The following is a 19,003-nucleotide window of genomic DNA, read 5'->3' as shown; positions in this document are numbered from 1 at the left end:
TCTGATTATAACATGTATTTACTTTTGATTTGAACATTTGAGAACATAACATAAAGTAGGAATAATAAATTTACCAATATTATTTCGCATATATTATAATCTCTATCTCAGTTTGAATACATATGCAATAAATCACTTATTTCCAACAATGATCAACCCCTACATCTTAGAATATTTTTTTCCACTTCTGTCTTGGTATCTCTAGGGCATGTGATCACAATTTACACCAACAGCTGATTCAACTAAATTATAATTTTTTAAAAAAATTGTATGGCATACATCCTGTGAAAAGAAATACCAAGCTAATGTAACAAAATAAGATGATGCAAATAAAGCCCAGTGAAAGAAAATCAAATCAATACATTCCAGCCTGGACTTTTATTAAAGTAAATTCACATATACTTTCAATGTATAAAAATTTAGTAATTTGTTATAGCACTTTAGCTTTCCAGGTGATTTTGAGTTTGTTTTTTCTATATCAAGAATGTTAGTTTAATTTTATTAAGCTGTCTTTGCTTAGCTCGAACCATTAGTCTACTTAGCCTAATTTTGACTACAGTGGAAATCTTCTGTGCTTTCAAGCCGATCCCTCCATGCCTGTAGACCTATCATTTAGAAATTAAATAGGAATGTCAGAAAATATAAACTCTATTACCCTTTTGTATGTGAAATTAGGAAAAAATACATAAAGCCATGCTTGGTATTTCCTCCAGGATATATACTGACCATGAAGCAGCAGGTCAGAACAATGTATTAGTGAATTTTGGACAGACCATGCATGCAGCCAGAGATACTGTATATTTCAACACAATTATAAGACTGCAAAATAACACTTTGAAGTTAGAATGCAGATGTGATTATTACATGATATACTCTTTCAAAGTTAGTTGTCAGCTGCCTGTAAATATGATGATCTGAAGAAATCCCTGACAAATGCAGTTTTCTGTTAAATAAATAGATAAGCACATAAGCACATTTTCCTAAATCTTACTTTTGCTAGACATTGATAGTTAAGCTGCACAGTTAAAGACCAAACTATAAAGGAAAAAAATGTTTTTCTTACTTTCCTACCAAATCTCAAGAAAGAAATTTCCTATTCTCTAGTTATAAGTGGAATAACATGCTATAAAATTGAGCTTTTTGAAGACAATGAGAAAACTGGATGAGCATCTGATGAAAATGCTTAGTACAAGAAGCTTTTTATAAGTACAGTAGAAGTGTTTTCAACCAGATAGCCTTATTTTGGAAGACAGTTCCAGGCCTACCTGAATTATTTTAGTATTATCATAGCATTAAAGCTAACTTAATCGTTCTGAAGTTTATATAAGAGTCATCCCTAGCTTAATATTCTGTGTTTTAATTAAAATTTGTGCTTTTTTATATTTATTATAGGCAGACATTCTAGATAATAGTGATTTATAATATAGTCCATCAGCAGTTCCTCTACCCCCCCTTCCCCAATAAAATTTATTTCTGACTTGTCATCATACAACAGCATCAAGGGCTCCCATTCTTGCTCTTGTTTTCCCAACTTGGGATACCTATCTCATCCCACTGGAGTTAATATCAAAAGACAAAATCCACCAGGAAAGTCTTGAGCACAAGCCTATTGTGATAGTGCTCTTACAGGAATTCCTTTATTTTAATAGGCAATCCGTAGACATTATTTCCAATAACCTATGTCCAAACTTTCTACTGATTCTCAAGCATTAGTTCAATTTATACCACAGCTACGTCTATCTCATGGGCCAAATGAAGTTTAAATTACACTAAAGCACAAAAACCTATGAAAGTGCAAGCCAGCGTGAAGGCTTTTATTTCTGATATTGAAAGAACTTTATAATCAATGGGATTTTTTACATACAGACATCTGCTTTGCTGCACTCATATTTTACATGTTGGGAAGTGGGAAACCAGTTTGTCCTTCTAGTTTCTATCCCCTGAAGTGATAATTTGCTCTTCAAACTAAAATGTTAACCTAGAAATGGCGTAAAAAGCAGGGGAAAAGCTGCTGGGTCGATCACATCCCTGAATTAATGTTGATAAAGTCCACTGGGCTGCCCCTTAGTCTGAGCGGAGCCTTTAGCACTGTGAGATGTACAACATTTTCCAGTACTTGCTTCTAAGAAGATATCCTGGAACCCAAACTTTGTTGGTATGTATGCTGATTTCAATCCAAGTTCATTTAAAATCAGACTCCTTTCCCATGTGTGGGGTTTTTTTTGTTTGTTTTTTGCTTAGGACTGCTGGTGATTGTTCCCCAACTAGCCTTCTTTGGGACAGATACAAGAGGTGCTCAACCTTCAGGCCTGAGTTTGAGATCACTCTTAAATTTCTTGCCCCTTTAGCAAAGCATCCTTCCATTATCCTTAAAGGACAAGCACCAGATGCTGAATCAAGACTGTTCACAGTAGAATTATTTACCACTTTTGGGAGAGCTGCTCTTGAGAAAAATGTAGCTTATTTCTAAAGTTTAGTGTGTCTGTGTATGCACGCGTGTATTTGTGTTTCATTTACTTCATTCTAAGAAAAGTAGCGTCACTCAATCTTGGCTTTAAGTGATTCCAAAGGTGAAATACTGATCATGATGTAGTACCTAAGACAAATGTTCTGACAGGCGAGTTGTTCCAGGTATTAAAAACAGATTTTGTTCCTGTTCTTTTAAAGAAAGATGCATATAGCTGCTCCTGATTCAAAACTTGGTAAAGATTTTGTTAAGTTTTCCCTATATTGCTGCGTATAGGTTTTTGAGAAGTCCTTCCCCTTGAATGAATATATTTGCTTTAGAGTGCCAGTCTTCAACAGACGTCAGCGCTCAAGGAGGTGGGAAGAGTCACACTGCACGGTTGCAGCAAGGGAACCCTATTATACACAACTCCGTATTGTTTCTGGGCTTCAATCAATAAACCTTTGGCAGGCCTTCTTCCAACGACAAGCTGTACACCACATATCTCTATTCTCCATCCCATACACTTTGCGACATTTCTTGCCCTCTCCTCTAGGTTTTCTGCCAGAAAGTTGAAAGAAAAACTGTTATTAAGTTAACATGATGAGGTTGAAGATTATACACACATATATATACATATAAACAGATGTAAAGACCTACATATAAACAGATATATATATATATATATATATATATAAATATATAAAAAGAGGTAACAGCAGCTCAAATAATATTTAATTTTAATAATTTAATAATAATAATATTTATTAATAATAATATTAATAGTAATATTAATAATATTTTAATAATTAATAATATTTAATTTTAATAAAATTATCAGTAACTAGAAAAGGCAAGCAGAAAAGTAAGCTCTCTACTCCTGTTGTAAATGTGAACAGTGTAAGCAGATAATGAATTGATTTTTACTAATAAGAGAAGCAATAAAAAAAGAAAAAAACAGGTAATCACCAGGACCAGATGGTTTACCTGCATTTTATAAAAAAGCATTGAGGTGATTAACAATCTTTGCAAAAAACAATGAACTCTATTTTGGAAAAGGGATTGATATTGGATAAGAACAAATAATACTGCTTTAAAAAAGCACAGGTTCATATCATCGTTCATTTTCTTTTGCTAAAGAATGACTACAAAATGTTTGCAATGTTTCTAGCTGGAAAAAAAGATGTTTTGCAGGACTTCATACATGAAGATTAATGTGACTTTCTACTTTAAAGACAGTTGAAAAATAATATAAGAAATACTCTTAATGTACTGTACTAGAATATTTGAAACAACATAATGAAAAATCAGCTATACTGACATTCGTTGACGCAGAGAAAACAATTAACAATTTGAACTTGTTTTTTTTATTTAAAATGTTGGAAAAATGGATTTTGGAGGTTAATTTTATTAAACAAATAAAACTGATATAGTATATACATTATGAACAGCACAAATTGTAGTTAATGGTGATTTCACTAATCCCTGTGAGATTCAAAAAGGGACAAGAGAAGTTTACTGGTACCACTGGAGCTTATTTTGATTTTGGAAGTTCTTAATAGCTACAGAAAACAAAATGAGAGAATAACCGGCATGAAGATGAAAGAAGTATATAAATTAAGGCCATCTGCAGATCATTTGGTTTTAATAGTTGAAAATTCCTTGAAAGAAATAGATATATTAATGGAAAAGCTAAAGGAATTTGCTGTGGTAGCTGAAATTAAAATGAATAAAGACTAAAATTTTAACAAAAAATATGAGAAAGAAAAAAGAACTGCTTGGAAAAACTAGTTTTCAGATATGAATAAAAGGTAAAATATCCAGATATACTGCAACAAATAAAATTCTGCTGTATGTTATTTCAGAATAATTATGTTAAGATATGGAATGAAATTAAGAACAATCTAGCAAGATGGGAAAAGCTGCAACTTCCATTGTCTGGAAGATTTTCTGTGATAAAAATGACTATATTACCTACAATAATTTTTTCTTCCAAATATTATCAGTTGTGAAAAATGATGCACTTTTTAAACAAAGGCAAAAATATATAGCCATTTGTATGGCAGAGTAAGTAACCAATGGTTAAATATATAATTCTGCAGGATACAAATCAGAGAAGGGCTGAGATTATCCTGTTTTAAACTATAATTTTCAGACTGTTTTTTGTAGAAGAATTAAGTCTTTCTGAGAAAAGAATGTTAGAAGATCATAATTTGAGGTTTCATTGGTGTAGGTTTTTATGGTATAATAAAGTTAAAATTCCAATATGAGAGAAAGTACATAGTTCATGGTTGATCTGGGGAATTCCTTATATTCTTTGGATTATTCTGGAGACCAAAGGTTACAAATACTGAATGAAAAATCATCATCTTCTTTTAATGACCCATGTAGTTGAGTGTTTACTGGCCGGACGCCTTTCTTGTCACAGAGTTTTATTCAGCAGATATATTCTCAATGTGCCCAGAGAGAGAGAAATATCTGCCTCTACCTAGGATCAAACTCACAGCCTCCTGATTGTGAGGCGAGAGCTCCATCTCTAGGCCAGCGCACTCATTGAATGAAAAATACATAGGAAAAATATGCAAGAGGACATAATGAAAACATCCTTCAAGGTATGAAAATTTTTGAGGGAAAATTATAGTTTTCTGCTAGGTGGTAATAAAATGTGTAGTAAGAAGCCGGAGTGCTACAAACCTGTTACATCTTCAGAATAATATTTCTATAAAGTTTACTAATGTTTTTACAAATAAAACATTCTTTTCTGCAATAGTTTGACATGAAAATGCCATTCAATAGGGTATTTTTCTATTCCTTTTTCATCTGAACTCCTATAGCCTCTTCCAAACTTCACAAAACAGTTATACTATATATTTATCTGATTTTTTCCCCTCTATCTCTAGTTTCTAGTTTGGCCTTACTAATTTTTCTTCTTTAACTTTAAAAGAGATTGAATGTGGCTTATTTTGTGATGAACTGTAAAAAAGGAATTGCTACTTGAGGATAAATTGCATTGTTAAAAATAATACATCTGCATTTATTTTGAAAAGAAATTCAGATTAAAAACAGGTTGGCCACAGAAATCCTCCACTCATTAATTAATTCATTTCATTCCAAAGTAAAGAGCCTCCTACCTGAGGCCAACTGATGCTCTAGGTGGTGATGAAAGAACAGCGTGGATCTGGTGCTTTTGTTCTCCGATCCCCACATGCCGTGTGTGAGTTGGTGAAACCTAGCAAGAGAAACAAAGATGGAGTTCTAATTGCAGAGTTAAAAGGTACAATATGGGTAATAAAACTAAATTATCTTGTATTGGGTTTTAATCTGTGGATTCATCACCTTAATTTCATTGACTTTCTCACAATGGAACAGAGGACATATTACAAGAATCAATGGTGGGCTCCACCTCAATAATGCAGGGCAGAGATATGAAAAAAAAATGATTTGGAGCATTCTAAGCATACAATACTCTTGCAGACAAGTTGACATTCTTGCTGATCATCTGCTCCAGATATCAGGGAAGGATTTCAATCACAAGAAGGGGTTAAATGAACCATGGAAATTTGCCAGAATTCATGATTGAATATATCGCACTATTCCCTGCCTAGGCTTGCAAGCATTTAATTATGGATCATTTTCAAAAGCATCCAAGAAAGAAAATGTTATATTCTGTGCCAGTAAATAACTACTTAGTACTCAAATTGGCTTTATTTTCCCTCTTAAGGATTCTGCTTGGAATAATTCCTCCCTCAATTTCAATTTAAAATTAAGATAGGCAATGCATGCAGACCATAGTTTCTGGAATTCTTTCCAACCCTTTTATCAGCAGAGGATATGGGAAATATCTGTATTTTATTTTGTACAAAGATCAAAGTAAATAGACCATAAGGAAAAGGGAAAAAAATCATAGTAAAATAATCAGAGAACAATAAAATGTGCATATGAGCCAAATCAATAAAGAAAGTCATCAAAATTTTAAATAGCTATAAACAGTTATAACAAAATTTGCAACATTTCTAGAGGCATCTGGTGATATGTCAGTTAGGAGGAAGCGATCTCCTCTTTCAAGGAGGAAGGATATGTAGATAATGAAGCAGCATGTTGCATATTATGCATATTTATGTACTTTCACCCCAGGGGCCAGGCCAGTCATGTTGCACATATATAAGGTATATTGTGTATGAGGATCTAATCACACTGGTGCACAGGTGTTTTGTCTGTGTTCGTATTTTTGGGGTTCCCTCGTTGCATCTGTGTGACTATGTATATGTGCCGTGGGAATGGATGAGTGCAGAATGCACTTTTTGGGGTCATGTGACCAGGAGAGAGGGGGCATAGACTGGAGGAAGTCACAGCATTATCTTGCTGATTGACAGAAAAACTCTCAGGTCCCTTCACATAATTTTCCACATTTCATTTTGTAGGGAAAAAACCAGGAATGGCTATTATTCTCCAAGTTGTCCCATGAAATCTCATGAAGCTTCAGGTATGTTGATCTGGTTTAATTTGAAAAATAATTGTAATTATTTAAGAATGTGCTCACATGTGAATACCATATTTTTCGGAGTATAAAATGTACCTCCCCCCCAAAAAAAGAGGGTGAAAATCTGGCTGCCTCTGAATGTAGCATACATTCTCAAACAATGGTTTCAGAGGCTGGAAAAAAGCATTAGAAACGAAGCTTCAGAAAAGAAGCCCACAAACAGCTTCAGAAAAGAAGCTCCCAAACAGAGCTTCAGAGGCTTTTTTTTCTGAAGCTCTGTTTCGGAGACTTTCAGAGGCAGAACATTTTTTTTTCTGAAACAGAGTTTCAGAAGTTTCAGTTTCAGAGGCAGGGAAAAAAAAGAAAAAAAAATCAGCACAGAGCTCACAACAAGGAACCTGCTAAAATTCACCTCTGAAAACAGCTGATTGGGGTATTCCAGGAGGCCAATCCACCTGCCAATCAACTTTTTTTCTTATTTTCCTTCCAAAAAACTAAGGTGCGTCTTATATTCTGATGCGTCTGATACTCCAAAAAATATGGTATGTACAGTAGAGCTCACCACATTAAACAAATCAGGTAATAGATTTTCCTCCTGGAAAATCTTCCTGGCTTTCAAAATTTTATATGATTATGTTCTCTCATTTAATCCTCTGTTCCTTGTTATGTTTTGGCATGGATACCTAAGTGGATATCTGATTTTGTACTTGTATCTCTGGCACTTGTTTTTACCTAGCATATTTTCATTTGTGGGTTAAGAAGGGCAAAATATTCAATATAATGCAAGAAGTGCTGCTGCTACTGAGGTGATAGACAGTTAATGAGCTCGCTCAGAGAAGGGCTTCAACAGGTTCATCAATACTTTACATGTTCCTGCCACTTCATTAGTTTATGCAGTGAATGATGGCAACATCAGAATAACTAATTTTAGCACATACTATATAAAATTGTATAGAAAAAAAGGTCAACAGCTGCTACTGGCAAAATCAGCAAAAGGGCTCTTCGGAATGAGACTAATAATAGAATTTTGTTCTCACTATAGCTATTTGTTAGCTTCTGAACTGCTTATATATAAATTTGTCGAGAAAACAGCAGTGAAACTGAAAAATGCTCTAAACAGTGACATTTTAAATAGCTCCTTCAAGTCTTCAAGTTATAGCTCTCTGTGATTTTGAAGGTAGCCTTGGAGGCCAGAGATCAGAACTGAACTAGGAAGAAGAGATTATAACCAAATAATTACCTTATGATAGATAATAGTTGTGTTCCCAACTGTGTGGGGATAATGAATCTTTGTGAATTCATACTCAATGCTTAATACCTATATAACTACCTATAGCCCATAGTGGAATTATAATTCCCAGAAGCTATAGGCAGCATATTGGTTGCTCATGTTGACTGAGAATAATGGGAGTTGTAGTATCAGATAGCACAAGTTTAGGAAAACTAATTTACCTATTTTGTGATAATGAGACTTTTGGCTTTCTTGCAATACTTGTGTCAATTTATCCCAGTGCCACAGAGAGCAACCCCCCTTTTAAAATTACTCCAGTTCTACCATATTGTCATGAAATCAAATTTTGGGGTATTTCATGCACAGCATGTTCTGTTAAGAGTCTCTTGTTCAAATTACAACCAGCAGGATGCCTTGCACTGCTAGCTGTTCCTTGATGAAATTTAATAAATATTCATTGGCAGAATGCAATGTAATTGATTCAGTTACTTTCATTTTTATCAGCTCAGCAGGAGACCCCAGATTCTAGAGAAAGCCTCCAAGAAATTCTAAAGGTTGACAATAAGAGGCTTTTGTGATTCACGTTGTGAAATGAGAAATAGCTGGCAGTACCTTATCAATTTCTAATTCACCCTGTCAAAAATCAGAGTTTTTAAACAGCCTTGGATATTTGTGAAAATTTGGAACATGTAGCCTTAGGTAAAAAGCTAAGGCGTAAGACACGATATCTGCTCTGATAATGATAATTCAAAAGTTAGAAAACTTATTTGAATAAAAAGTGAAATATTGTTTACTTACAGTAGTTAATTATATTAGGTGAAATTAAAGATATGTTATGCATATGGAAGATGGTATAAGCAACTTAACAGCATTATGGGATCATAACAGATCATAATAAGTCAATGAAAATATCCCTGTGAGGGAAGTTAAGGAAAGAGGAAAAACTGTCATGCAGTATCACTGCAACCCAATGGAACTGGAGAATATCCATAATTAATTTTGGCCAAAAGGTGCTCTTATCTCTATAGGATTCAGCACTGTCATAAGGACTTTTGACACTGCATAGTATATTAACAAACATCCAGCTGATTTGCAGATGACATATACAGCATATTCATTTGAAGGCCTTTTCAAATGGGAGCAGCAGTGCACAATGGTTAGAATGCAGCATTGCAGGCTAATTCTGCCAACTGCCAACAGTTTGATTATGACCAGCTCAAGGTTGACTTATCCTTCCAAGGTCAATAAAATAAGGACCCAGATTGTTGGGGGAAATATGCTGCCTCTGTAAACCACTTAGAGAGGGTTGTAAAGCACTGTGGAGCAGAGTATAAGTCGAAGTGCTATTGCTATTTTGTTTAAAATATCCTTGAATTGCCTCAACTGAAAATTGATGCAGGTTTACACAAAGGTAAAGAGGAAAGGTTCATATTGATACATCAAAAATCACTGCAGGACACAAAGGAACTAGCTGACTAGCACACCGGTCAGCAGTTTGGAGGCTAGAGATGCAGCAGTACTGCAGAACTGCTGGTGGCAGAGAGGCTTGGGACGCTCACAGTATATTTTTGGAGATGGGGTGGTGATTTATTATTATTTTTTTTAAATGCCAATGGGCTGCACAAGGCCCCTGGTGGGCCACATGCAGCCCATGAATTGTATAATGCATGCCTGCTGCAATGCATCCATGAGTGGAATGGGACAGGCAACGGAGAAACAAATCCATTACCTGCATAAAGTGCAAGTATGGGTCTTGCCTCACACATGCCATCCTATGTAGGAAACAAACCTCCCCCTCCTAATTTGCTGGTTTTCTACTTACTGGAAGGCCAGTGAAGGTAACTGGGGGTGTCTGCCAAGAGATGCTAAAGCTTTTTCCATTGGGAGTGAACCTGGCTGACCCTGGAATGTTCACAGGAGCTGTAGCCTGTTTCAAAAAATAGGAAGTCAGTTAAGAAGGAACATCTCCATGTTACCAAATTAAATGTTCAATTCTCTCCTATGAAAAATAGTAAGTTGGTCTCATTTTGATTCTATTTTTCAGTTCTCTTGAAGACAATAGGGTGAATAATACATGATACCACTGAAAGGAAGATGTCTATAGCGGTCACTAAAAGAAATGAAAGATAAAGAATTCATAATATGCAGATGCAAAAAAATTATTTGAAAGTTTAGCTTCTTACAGAAGAAGCATTTTAGGGCAACTTTTCATTTCCCCAATGTGGCTTCTTTCAGATATTTTGAACTATAGCATCCTTTGTAACATTCCCAACCAGCAAAAGACTATTGCTGGTAACAATGGAGAGGTTACAAAGCAACTAATCCGGAATTATCCAACTGGAGAAGATAGCTTTAGGGAAATTATATCACAGTTGGAGGAAAAATATTTGCCAGTTTCAGGATGAAATATTAGATAATGATGAAAAGAACAATAACAGGCTAAAGAAAGCATATACGCTTTCATGGTATTAAATGTAACATTGGATATTAAAAGGAATTAGCCCTTTAAAGAGTTTTGCAGCAACTGCAAAACAAAAGTGGAGATGAAGAGAAAGAAAAAATAGACATGGCAGCCAGGAACGAGTTGCAGGATTTAACTGCAATTGCTGAAGAAACAGAACTCATAGATATTTATAGATAAATAGTTCAGAGTTGAACCAAGGAGTTCTTGGGGCTCCCTGACCTTGACCTTGGTTGTTTGCTTGCAGACATCTTACTACCTGACTGGGTAACACCATCAGTGCCCATTGATGATGTTACTAATGATGATTTTACCTCGTCAGGTTAACATCTTCAAACAAACAACCATGTTCAGAATGCACCAAGAACTCCATACTCTCTTATGTCTTTTCTATCTTAAAGTTATCGAAGTTTGCAGATTCTTTCTTGCAGACAGATCTTTCTTTGTTTTTCCTTCTTTATTTCTTACTTATTTATCATTTTTCTTTTTCGTATTTGTTTTTTTTGGGGTAAAAAATGTTCTGTAAACATTTCTTCAATAAACAACATTAATAGTTGCAGAGATATAGAGAAATTGCATTTGCTGCCCTCAGTCTTTTCCTATAAGAGAGACTGCATGAGAATCATGCAATTTGATATATGCCTGTTCTTGGTGTCTTTACAAACTCAAAGAAGTTTTTAGTGGTGATACTGGTTACTTCTAAAAGCCCATTCCAAGTGGTGGCATGCCAAGTTCAAATCTTATTTATTTATTTATCAAATTTTAAATACTGCCCATCTTGCTCCACAGAGTGACTCTCGGTGGTGTACAGTAAAAACATGAAAGCCTAAAACCAGATTAAAGACACTTTACATCAATAAAAAAGAGACAGATAAAAACAGGATTAGAATAAATTAAAAGTTAAAAGGCACCAAGACGGCCATCAGGGTATCTGGGAGCCTCATGTGAATCAGAAGAGCCAAATCTTTAACCTTCTTTGAAAGGCCAGGAAAGTAGGGTCCTGACTTATGTTGGGGGGGGGGGGAGGAGAAGATAGGTCAGAGGGTAGGGGCATCTTCCTGGTCCACCAGCCTAAAATTCATTAAGAAAGCAATAGCTTTTGTTGTTTTATATGGACTTATTCTGCTCATTTTCTCCTTATATGTTTTTGCTATTACAATTTCATATACTATATATGCAGTGAATGGAGATTCAATCTACTTTCCCTACCCACTAACCATTTTATTAAGAAAATGCAATTCAAATGCAGATTTGAATTAATGGGGGAAAGATATGAGAAATGGCTGCACAGTTCAATGAGTTTATTTTTAATCTTTGAGGGAGATGGGCAGTTTAGAAATAGGAAATATAAATAAATTAATAATACTAAGATATTATATATATATATATATATATATATATATATATATATGTCTTTGGTTGTTCGGGTTTTCTCCGGTGTAAAATTGGAAATGTCTTGGCAACGTTTCGACGAAGTCTCATTCGTCATCTTCAGGCTTCAGCTTCGTGCTTCTGGGAGCAATGTGTGATCGCAGCTGTTTCTTCCTTTTAACTGCTAGTGGGGGTTTGAACTGATTGGGTGGGAGCTTGGCTGTGCTCTGATTGGATGGAGGTTTTTTTGTGCTCTGATTGGCTGGGGGTGTGTCCTGTTTGGGTGGGGGCTTGGTTGTGCTCAATTTAGTCTGTGTTGCAGGGGGATTTGAGCTGGTGAGCTGCATAGCTGTTGTTTGGCTTTGTGGTGGTGCTACATCTTCATAGTGGGTGTCAGTCTGCTGCATGTATGGATTGGAGGGGTTTGAAATGGCTAATGTTGCAGCTGCGGTCTGGCTTCTGGTCCTTGGTCGTGCTTCATGATCAGTGTGGGTTTGGGTCTGCTTTCTGGGTGGATGTGCGGTGGTGACATCCTGTGTGGACCTCGTGAGTGTGGGTCTGGTGTCATTCCTCGTGTTAGGGACTTGTTTGTCAATAAGGGTGGGTTTCCAAATGGCTGGTGGGCGGGAGGTATCATCTCGTTTGTTCATGCTGTGTGGGCGTTTTTCTATCTCAATGGCTTCTCTGATTATTCTGTTGTTAAAGTGTTCAGTTTTGGCGATAGTTCTGGTCTTTTTAAAGACCATACATGCAGCAGACTGACACCCACTATGAAGATGTAGCACCACCACAAAGCCAAACAACAGCTATGCAGCTCACCAGCTCAAATCCCCCTGCAACACAGACTAAATTGAGCACAACCAAGCCCCCACCCAAACAGGACACACCCCCAGCCAATCAGAGCACAAAAAAACCTCCATCCAATCAGAGCACAGCCAAGCTCCCACCCAATCAGTTCAAACCCCCACTAGCAGTTAAAAGGAAGAAACAGCTGCGATCACACATTGCTCCCAGAAGCACGAAGCTGAAGCCTGAAGATGACGAATGAGACTTCATCAAAACGTTGCCAAGACATTTCCAATTTTACACGGGAGAAAACCCAAACAACCAAAGACCTATATATATATATATATATATATATATATATATATATATATATATATATATATATATATATATATATTACAAATATTCAAAACCTTTATAAGTAGCTTTCAGTTCGTTTATAAAGAATAGTTTTCCTTTATAAAAGATAATTAAAATGTTTTATTCCATTTTTTATATAGATCACCATTTCAATGTATGCAACAAATGATCAGATATGGTGTCGAAACTAACTTATTTTTTTATATTTGCAGGTGTTTTAGAATATAGGTTGCTACAAAGAATGAATTATCTGATTAACATTTGCAAATACCCATGGATTATGAGGGTTTGTTCAGCCACCACATACCATGTTTCCCTGAAAATAAGACATGTCCAGATAATAAGCCCAATCAGGCTTTTCAGTGCATGTGATAATATTAGCCCCCACCCCTGCAAAATAAGCTCCCTCAACTACTTACACGCATGCACAGCCGGTCCCATTTCCTCTGGTTGCTTGCCGCGCAACCAAAATGAGTTGAGGAGGTGAGGCTGGAGGGGGGAAAAGGGTGGGGACATGCCCTCCCTGTTCTTTGTGTCAGCCAAGCGGCCCAACACATATCACCCCACCCCAATGGCAACAGCAGCTTGGCTACTTCCCTTCCCCGCCATCTCTTTATCAAGAGGGTGGCATGTGGGGCGGGGGAGAAGCAAGATGCATGGAGGAAGATGTGGCTCCCCTTGCCATCTCTTCTCCCTCCCTCTTGCCGGGCATGACAGGGCTCCTGCCCCTTCCTTAGCCATCCGCCGCCTTTAGAGATGTAATTTGGGGGTGGCAGGTGGGGCGGGCGAGAAGCAGGATGCAAGTCTTACCTTTCGAGCTCTGTCGCTTTCCTCGGCGTTGTGTCCAGGAAAACACGCTATAAAAGAAAATCTTCTCGCGAGTTCGAGAAGTTTGATTAAAGCGTCCTGCTTCTCACCCGCCCCACCTGGCATCCCTCTCGATAAAGAGACAGTGGGGAAGGGAAGCAGCTGTTGCCATTGGGGTGGTGTGGACAGTTTGGCCGGCGTGAAGAACAGGGAGGAGTGGTGACGGCAGCAACGGGACATCCAGTCCCACACTCACCCCCCTTTGAACCCCCAAAATAATAAGACCCCCCTGATAATAAGACCAAGCCCTTATTTGGGGGGTTCAAAAGAAAATATGAACCTGTCTTATTTTCGGGGAAACACAGTACTATATTATGTTAATTCCTCCCACATTTAAAGTTAATATAAATTTTGTATATCTGTATAAAAAATGCTAATCTAAATCTATTTTCCAAATATTTTCCAAAGCTTCTGTGATAAACAAATCCAATTTATACAATGAATTATGATACTCAAACTAGCATCAAAACATAATTGCTAGTTTAAAGGCAAAAAGTGTGCCCGTTTGGCCCAGTGGTTAAGGCACCCGGCTAGAAATCCAGAGACTATGAATTCTAGTCCCGCCTTAATCATGAAAACCAGCTGGATGACTTTGGGCTGGTCATTCTCCCTTAGCCCAACTTGCCTCACAGGGTTGTTGTTGTGGGGAAACTAAGAGAAGGATGGAGAATCAGGTACATTTGTCACACTGTTTATAAAAATAATAAAGATAGAAAATAAATAACTAAATGAAACGATTTTGACAGATGGGTATTATGTGCTTCCATTTCACCTCTCATCCTTTCCATGAAAGAGTAACACATTCTTTTACTATTTCAACACCAGAAGTCTTATTATTCTGAAACAATGAATAGCACATGACCTGCATGCATAGTATAATCCTAGTTTACTGTTATTAATCATAGAGTAAATATAGTTCAGCAATTTCAGATACCTACTTTAAATGATTTCCCAAGAACTTTGCAGCAAGAAGGGGTGTGCATAAGAGCACCAGCGTGCCTACCATTCCTGTCCTAATGTTCCCTTTGATTGTATCCAATTTCGTATAGTTATTACATACTTATGGTTATATATATGGTATATATGGTATATATACGGTATATTTATATACCGTATAGTTATTTCATGCTTATGCTTATATATACTGTTGTGACAAATAAAATAAATAAAATAAATAAATAAAAAAAAAAAAGAAAGAGGAAAAGAGGGTGGGATGCAAAAAACAAAACAAAAACAAAAACCCCCCCCAAAAAAACCACACACACACACAAAACCCTAAATGTAACCACAACTCAATAACAGCTCAATTCCACTTTATTACTACTTAATCTAGTTAGTATAATTTATGGATAGTAAACTAAAATAAATGAAATGCAATCAAAGAAAATATTCACCTGGTAAGCATGGTCAGAGTGAATGAGGTAGAGGTTGGTAGGAGCTGAACGGCTTAGAGGCGTCATCCCTTTAGCATCTATTTTGGCACATGATAGTTCACTTCTGTTCCCATCTTGGGATGGAAAAGAAGGAAGAGATGCTAGAGAGGGTGAAACTGGAGATAAACTATTTAATCCATCCGCTACTGAGTCAGTGTTGAGACGTATCTCTGTGTAGTAAAAATCTTCCTCTCCATCACTGTAGTCAGATTCTCCTACACGTCTAAAGAAATGATAGTCAGAAATTATTAATACTGTACCAAATTCAGTACAATAAGAAGTTCCAATATATTAATATGAGTCTTTGCAAAAAAAACCAGAATTGTTTAATATTTTTACCACTAAAACCAATAATATATATTTTAATTAATATATTCATGTGCACATTGGGGAAATATTTGCACTAGCATTTCTATACATAGGACACTGGGAAGATATATATATACACAGTTACATAGAAAAGACTTATCTCTTCAGAAGAGATCCACTGATCAGTTAATTTTCTTATATTTAATGTGCACAGAATATACCTTCAAAAATGTTGAAATAAAAAAAAAAATTATTTTTCACATTTTATAAATTAGGCTGGTGGAAACATAGATTATTTAAAGTAGACAGAGACTTTAATTCATTTATTCCTCATATTTGTATCTGACATTTCCTTCAAAATCTTCAGCATGTTCTTTTCTTTTATTCTCACAACAATTTGATGAGGCAAAGGAGAAACTTTGGGAGAAAGCAAAAGCATATAATTGTACCTAGAATATGCAATGAGTGAGATTCAATTCACTTTTCCCACCCACTCACTATTTTATTAAAAAATTATTAAATGCAGATTTGAATTAATGGAAAAAAGATATCATGAGAAATGACAGCACAGTTCAGTGAGTTTAATTTTTAATTATTCCTATTGTGATTGACAGGAGAGCTTTTAAATACTAAAAATCCTCTGGGGTTCACATTACTCCTTGTTTTTCTTTTGGTGTTGCTACAGAGAGGAAAATGGAAGGCTTTGTTCTATTGTTTAAGAATTCTTTTATTCTTTTTTTAAGAAAAAGAATATTGTCCATTTTTCAGACTTGTATTCAAAACGTATATTTCACTGAAGTAATTTGAATTCATCTCAAGGGGATTGGCTTAAACAAACTATAGTTAGGATTTACCACAATTGGTTGGGTCTAAGTGAAACAAACTGCTGTGAATCTAAAACAGAAGCAAAATTGCCTAAGTTTATCATGGCCACAGAGAAGGAGGAGAGATAAGGGGAAACACATTAACCAAAGATCTGCAGCAGCTTGTTGCAGTTTTAAGTCATTCAGATGTTCTTTCCACAAATAACAGGAATCCTTTTTCAGAGAAACTATGTTTCTTTTTTCCAAAAAGAATTCCCCAAATGTTCCTAAAACTTCTGATTTTATCAAATTTGTGTTATTGATTCAGTAGCTTCAGTTACAATAATTACTAACTTAATATATTAAGCTTAGTTCACTGGCACACAACGAAATGAACCCAAAGTGGCTGGTTTGTATTTTTTGACTGTTCCTTCTTTGGAGCGGCCAAAAAGGAAAAATAAATCAGCGCTCTGTTTCATGTTAGGAAAAATGTTGTTTTGATTCTTATGCATGCATTGGAAACTGTTGGCTTAAAATAAATTCTACTTTTTTTAGCAAATCAAGAAAACAATCTAAGATTTGTCATTGGCTGGTATGTCTACTTATTAATGGAAACAAATTTATACATAATAAAAAGCAAGGAGACTCCTTATATAAAACTGAATTCTTGCTGATTTAGTTCCCCTAGCTCAAAGAACTGATAAAACAGACTTCAGCGTTATATGCAAACCCCTGTATTGATACTGAAAAAGAAATAAGGGGATTACCACTAGTAATAGCTAGATTATAAACATGCTCATTTGGTTATAAATCTTAGTGAACTCGCTTCAAAGTAATGCTAACATTGGGATAAAAGTTGTTTCACAAATAAAAAGAACTGTAGTCTTCTCACCCTAGATGAATAGTCCGGATGTGTTTCTGAATGCCAACAGCAGTGCTTAGTACCTTTCCACAGTTTTTCCAAAGGCATTTAAACATTACTTTCATGGAGTTCTGAGAAGTTAAACAGGAGCACAATCTGTACGCAATACATTCATTTAACAAGCATGGATTTCAAATTACCGTATTCTACTTAAATTAAAATTAATGTTTCAAGGACACATACATTTAAGGAGATAGGCCTACTGAACTTAGGGGGATTTACTTTTGAGAAACATGCACCTGAGTGCAATTTAAGTTCACCATTCATAAACAGAACTATACAATATTGATCTTTTGATCAATAATCTTGCAAAGCTAATTTGGAACACTGAAATGAGTTAACTCTGTTTTCATATTAGAATGACAAATAGTAGCAACTTTAGTACAATACAGTAACACACGCAGGAATTTTCTAATATTTAATCTACTAGCAATTTATCTATAACATCTCCAGGGCTCTTCAGACAAAGATTTCTTTTAAGAGGACTAAAACAATTGCCATATATTTTTTTAAAATGAAGAGTAAATAAAGGCAAAGTAAAACAAGTAAACATCTGGCTTTAGATAAAATGATATATGATGGAGTCTTTCATAAGTAAACACAGGTATTTGTTCATATAACATCACAATATACATGCTGGCCACAGAATTCTGGGTTATTAAAGCTTGATAAACATAGGTATAGCATTATAAGAGAATATTGACACATTTAATATCAGGCTCACCTTCCTTTTCCTAGGAATGGGTTCATCAAAAAGAAGACTGCTAGTTTCAGCCTCGTCAATGCCATCGTCAGTTTGAGATGGTAATCGAAATGGTTTGAAGCTGTCAGCAGAAAGGGGAGGTGATGGAGTGGATGGGTTTGATTGGTCACTTGGAGCACTCCAGCTCCAATACCCACTGCTACTGGTACTGGAAGGCACAAATCCTCCTTCTTTCCAGGATCCATTTAAGGATTCTATATATGAACAACAGCATTAAAAAAGATAACTACTAGTTGGATGTTAATGCTTTTAATCCTGTAAACCACCCAGAGTCACTTCAAAACAAAATGGGAGGCAAATTAATCTAATAAATACTGTAAATAAATAAACAAACTATTTTTAATAAGAGAATTGGGGCAATAAAACTAAAAACATGTATTTAGGAAGAGTGCTGGGGCATCTAGATTACATACAATGAATTGAAAAGAAGATTATTGTCTACTAAGATAGAAGAAGTACACATCACTCACACACACACACACACCAGAGAGATTTTCCAGAAATATACCTAGTTCTATATTTACTGGGGCTTCCAAACTGCATAAATAAACTATACTTGATATAAACAAAGAAAGACTTAGTCATATTTTCCTACCATGCCATGCTCAAAGAAGGCTACAGCCAGGAACCTATTCTAGCCAATCTCTCTATTTGAGAAGCCACTAAGGTTGCAGCTGGACAGCTGACTAGGCCAAAGTTTTTCTTCCTCTTTGAGTGGGTGAATATGTCCAGAATTTTGGGGAAGAATAATGCGTTCCTCTGTAACGTAAC

At 35.8% G+C, this 19,003-nt stretch overlaps 1 protein-coding gene across 3 annotated transcripts in view; it reads right to left on the bottom strand.

Moving 5' to 3' along the window:
- Positions 1 to 19,003, bottom strand: part of ZNF704 (zinc finger protein 704) — a 58,020-nt gene continuing 39,017 nt past the window's right edge. For 2 of the 3 annotated variants that reach the window (XM_058176153.1, XM_058176154.1), the window contains exons 4-9: positions 18,194 to 18,426; positions 17,440 to 17,540; positions 15,397 to 15,658; positions 9,980 to 10,084; positions 5,578 to 5,675; positions 1 to 3,007 (exon numbers count right to left, since the gene is read on the bottom strand). In XM_058176153.1, the coding sequence (XP_058032136.1) occupies positions 2,896 to 3,007; positions 5,578 to 5,675; positions 9,980 to 10,084; positions 15,397 to 15,658; positions 17,440 to 17,540; positions 18,194 to 18,426 (911 nt within the window). In that variant the 3' untranslated portion in view covers positions 1 to 2,895. The remainder of the gene's footprint in view (positions 3,008 to 5,577; positions 5,676 to 9,979; positions 10,085 to 15,396; positions 15,659 to 17,439; positions 17,541 to 18,193; positions 18,427 to 19,003) is intronic. The other variant, XM_058176155.1, reaches the window with a different exon arrangement.

This window comes from Ahaetulla prasina, chromosome 3 (genome assembly GCF_028640845.1).
Source record: "Ahaetulla prasina isolate Xishuangbanna chromosome 3, ASM2864084v1, whole genome shotgun sequence".
Lineage (NCBI taxonomy): Eukaryota > Metazoa > Chordata > Lepidosauria > Squamata > Colubridae > Ahaetulla > Ahaetulla prasina.
This window is presented reverse-complemented; position numbering and strand designations above follow the sequence as displayed.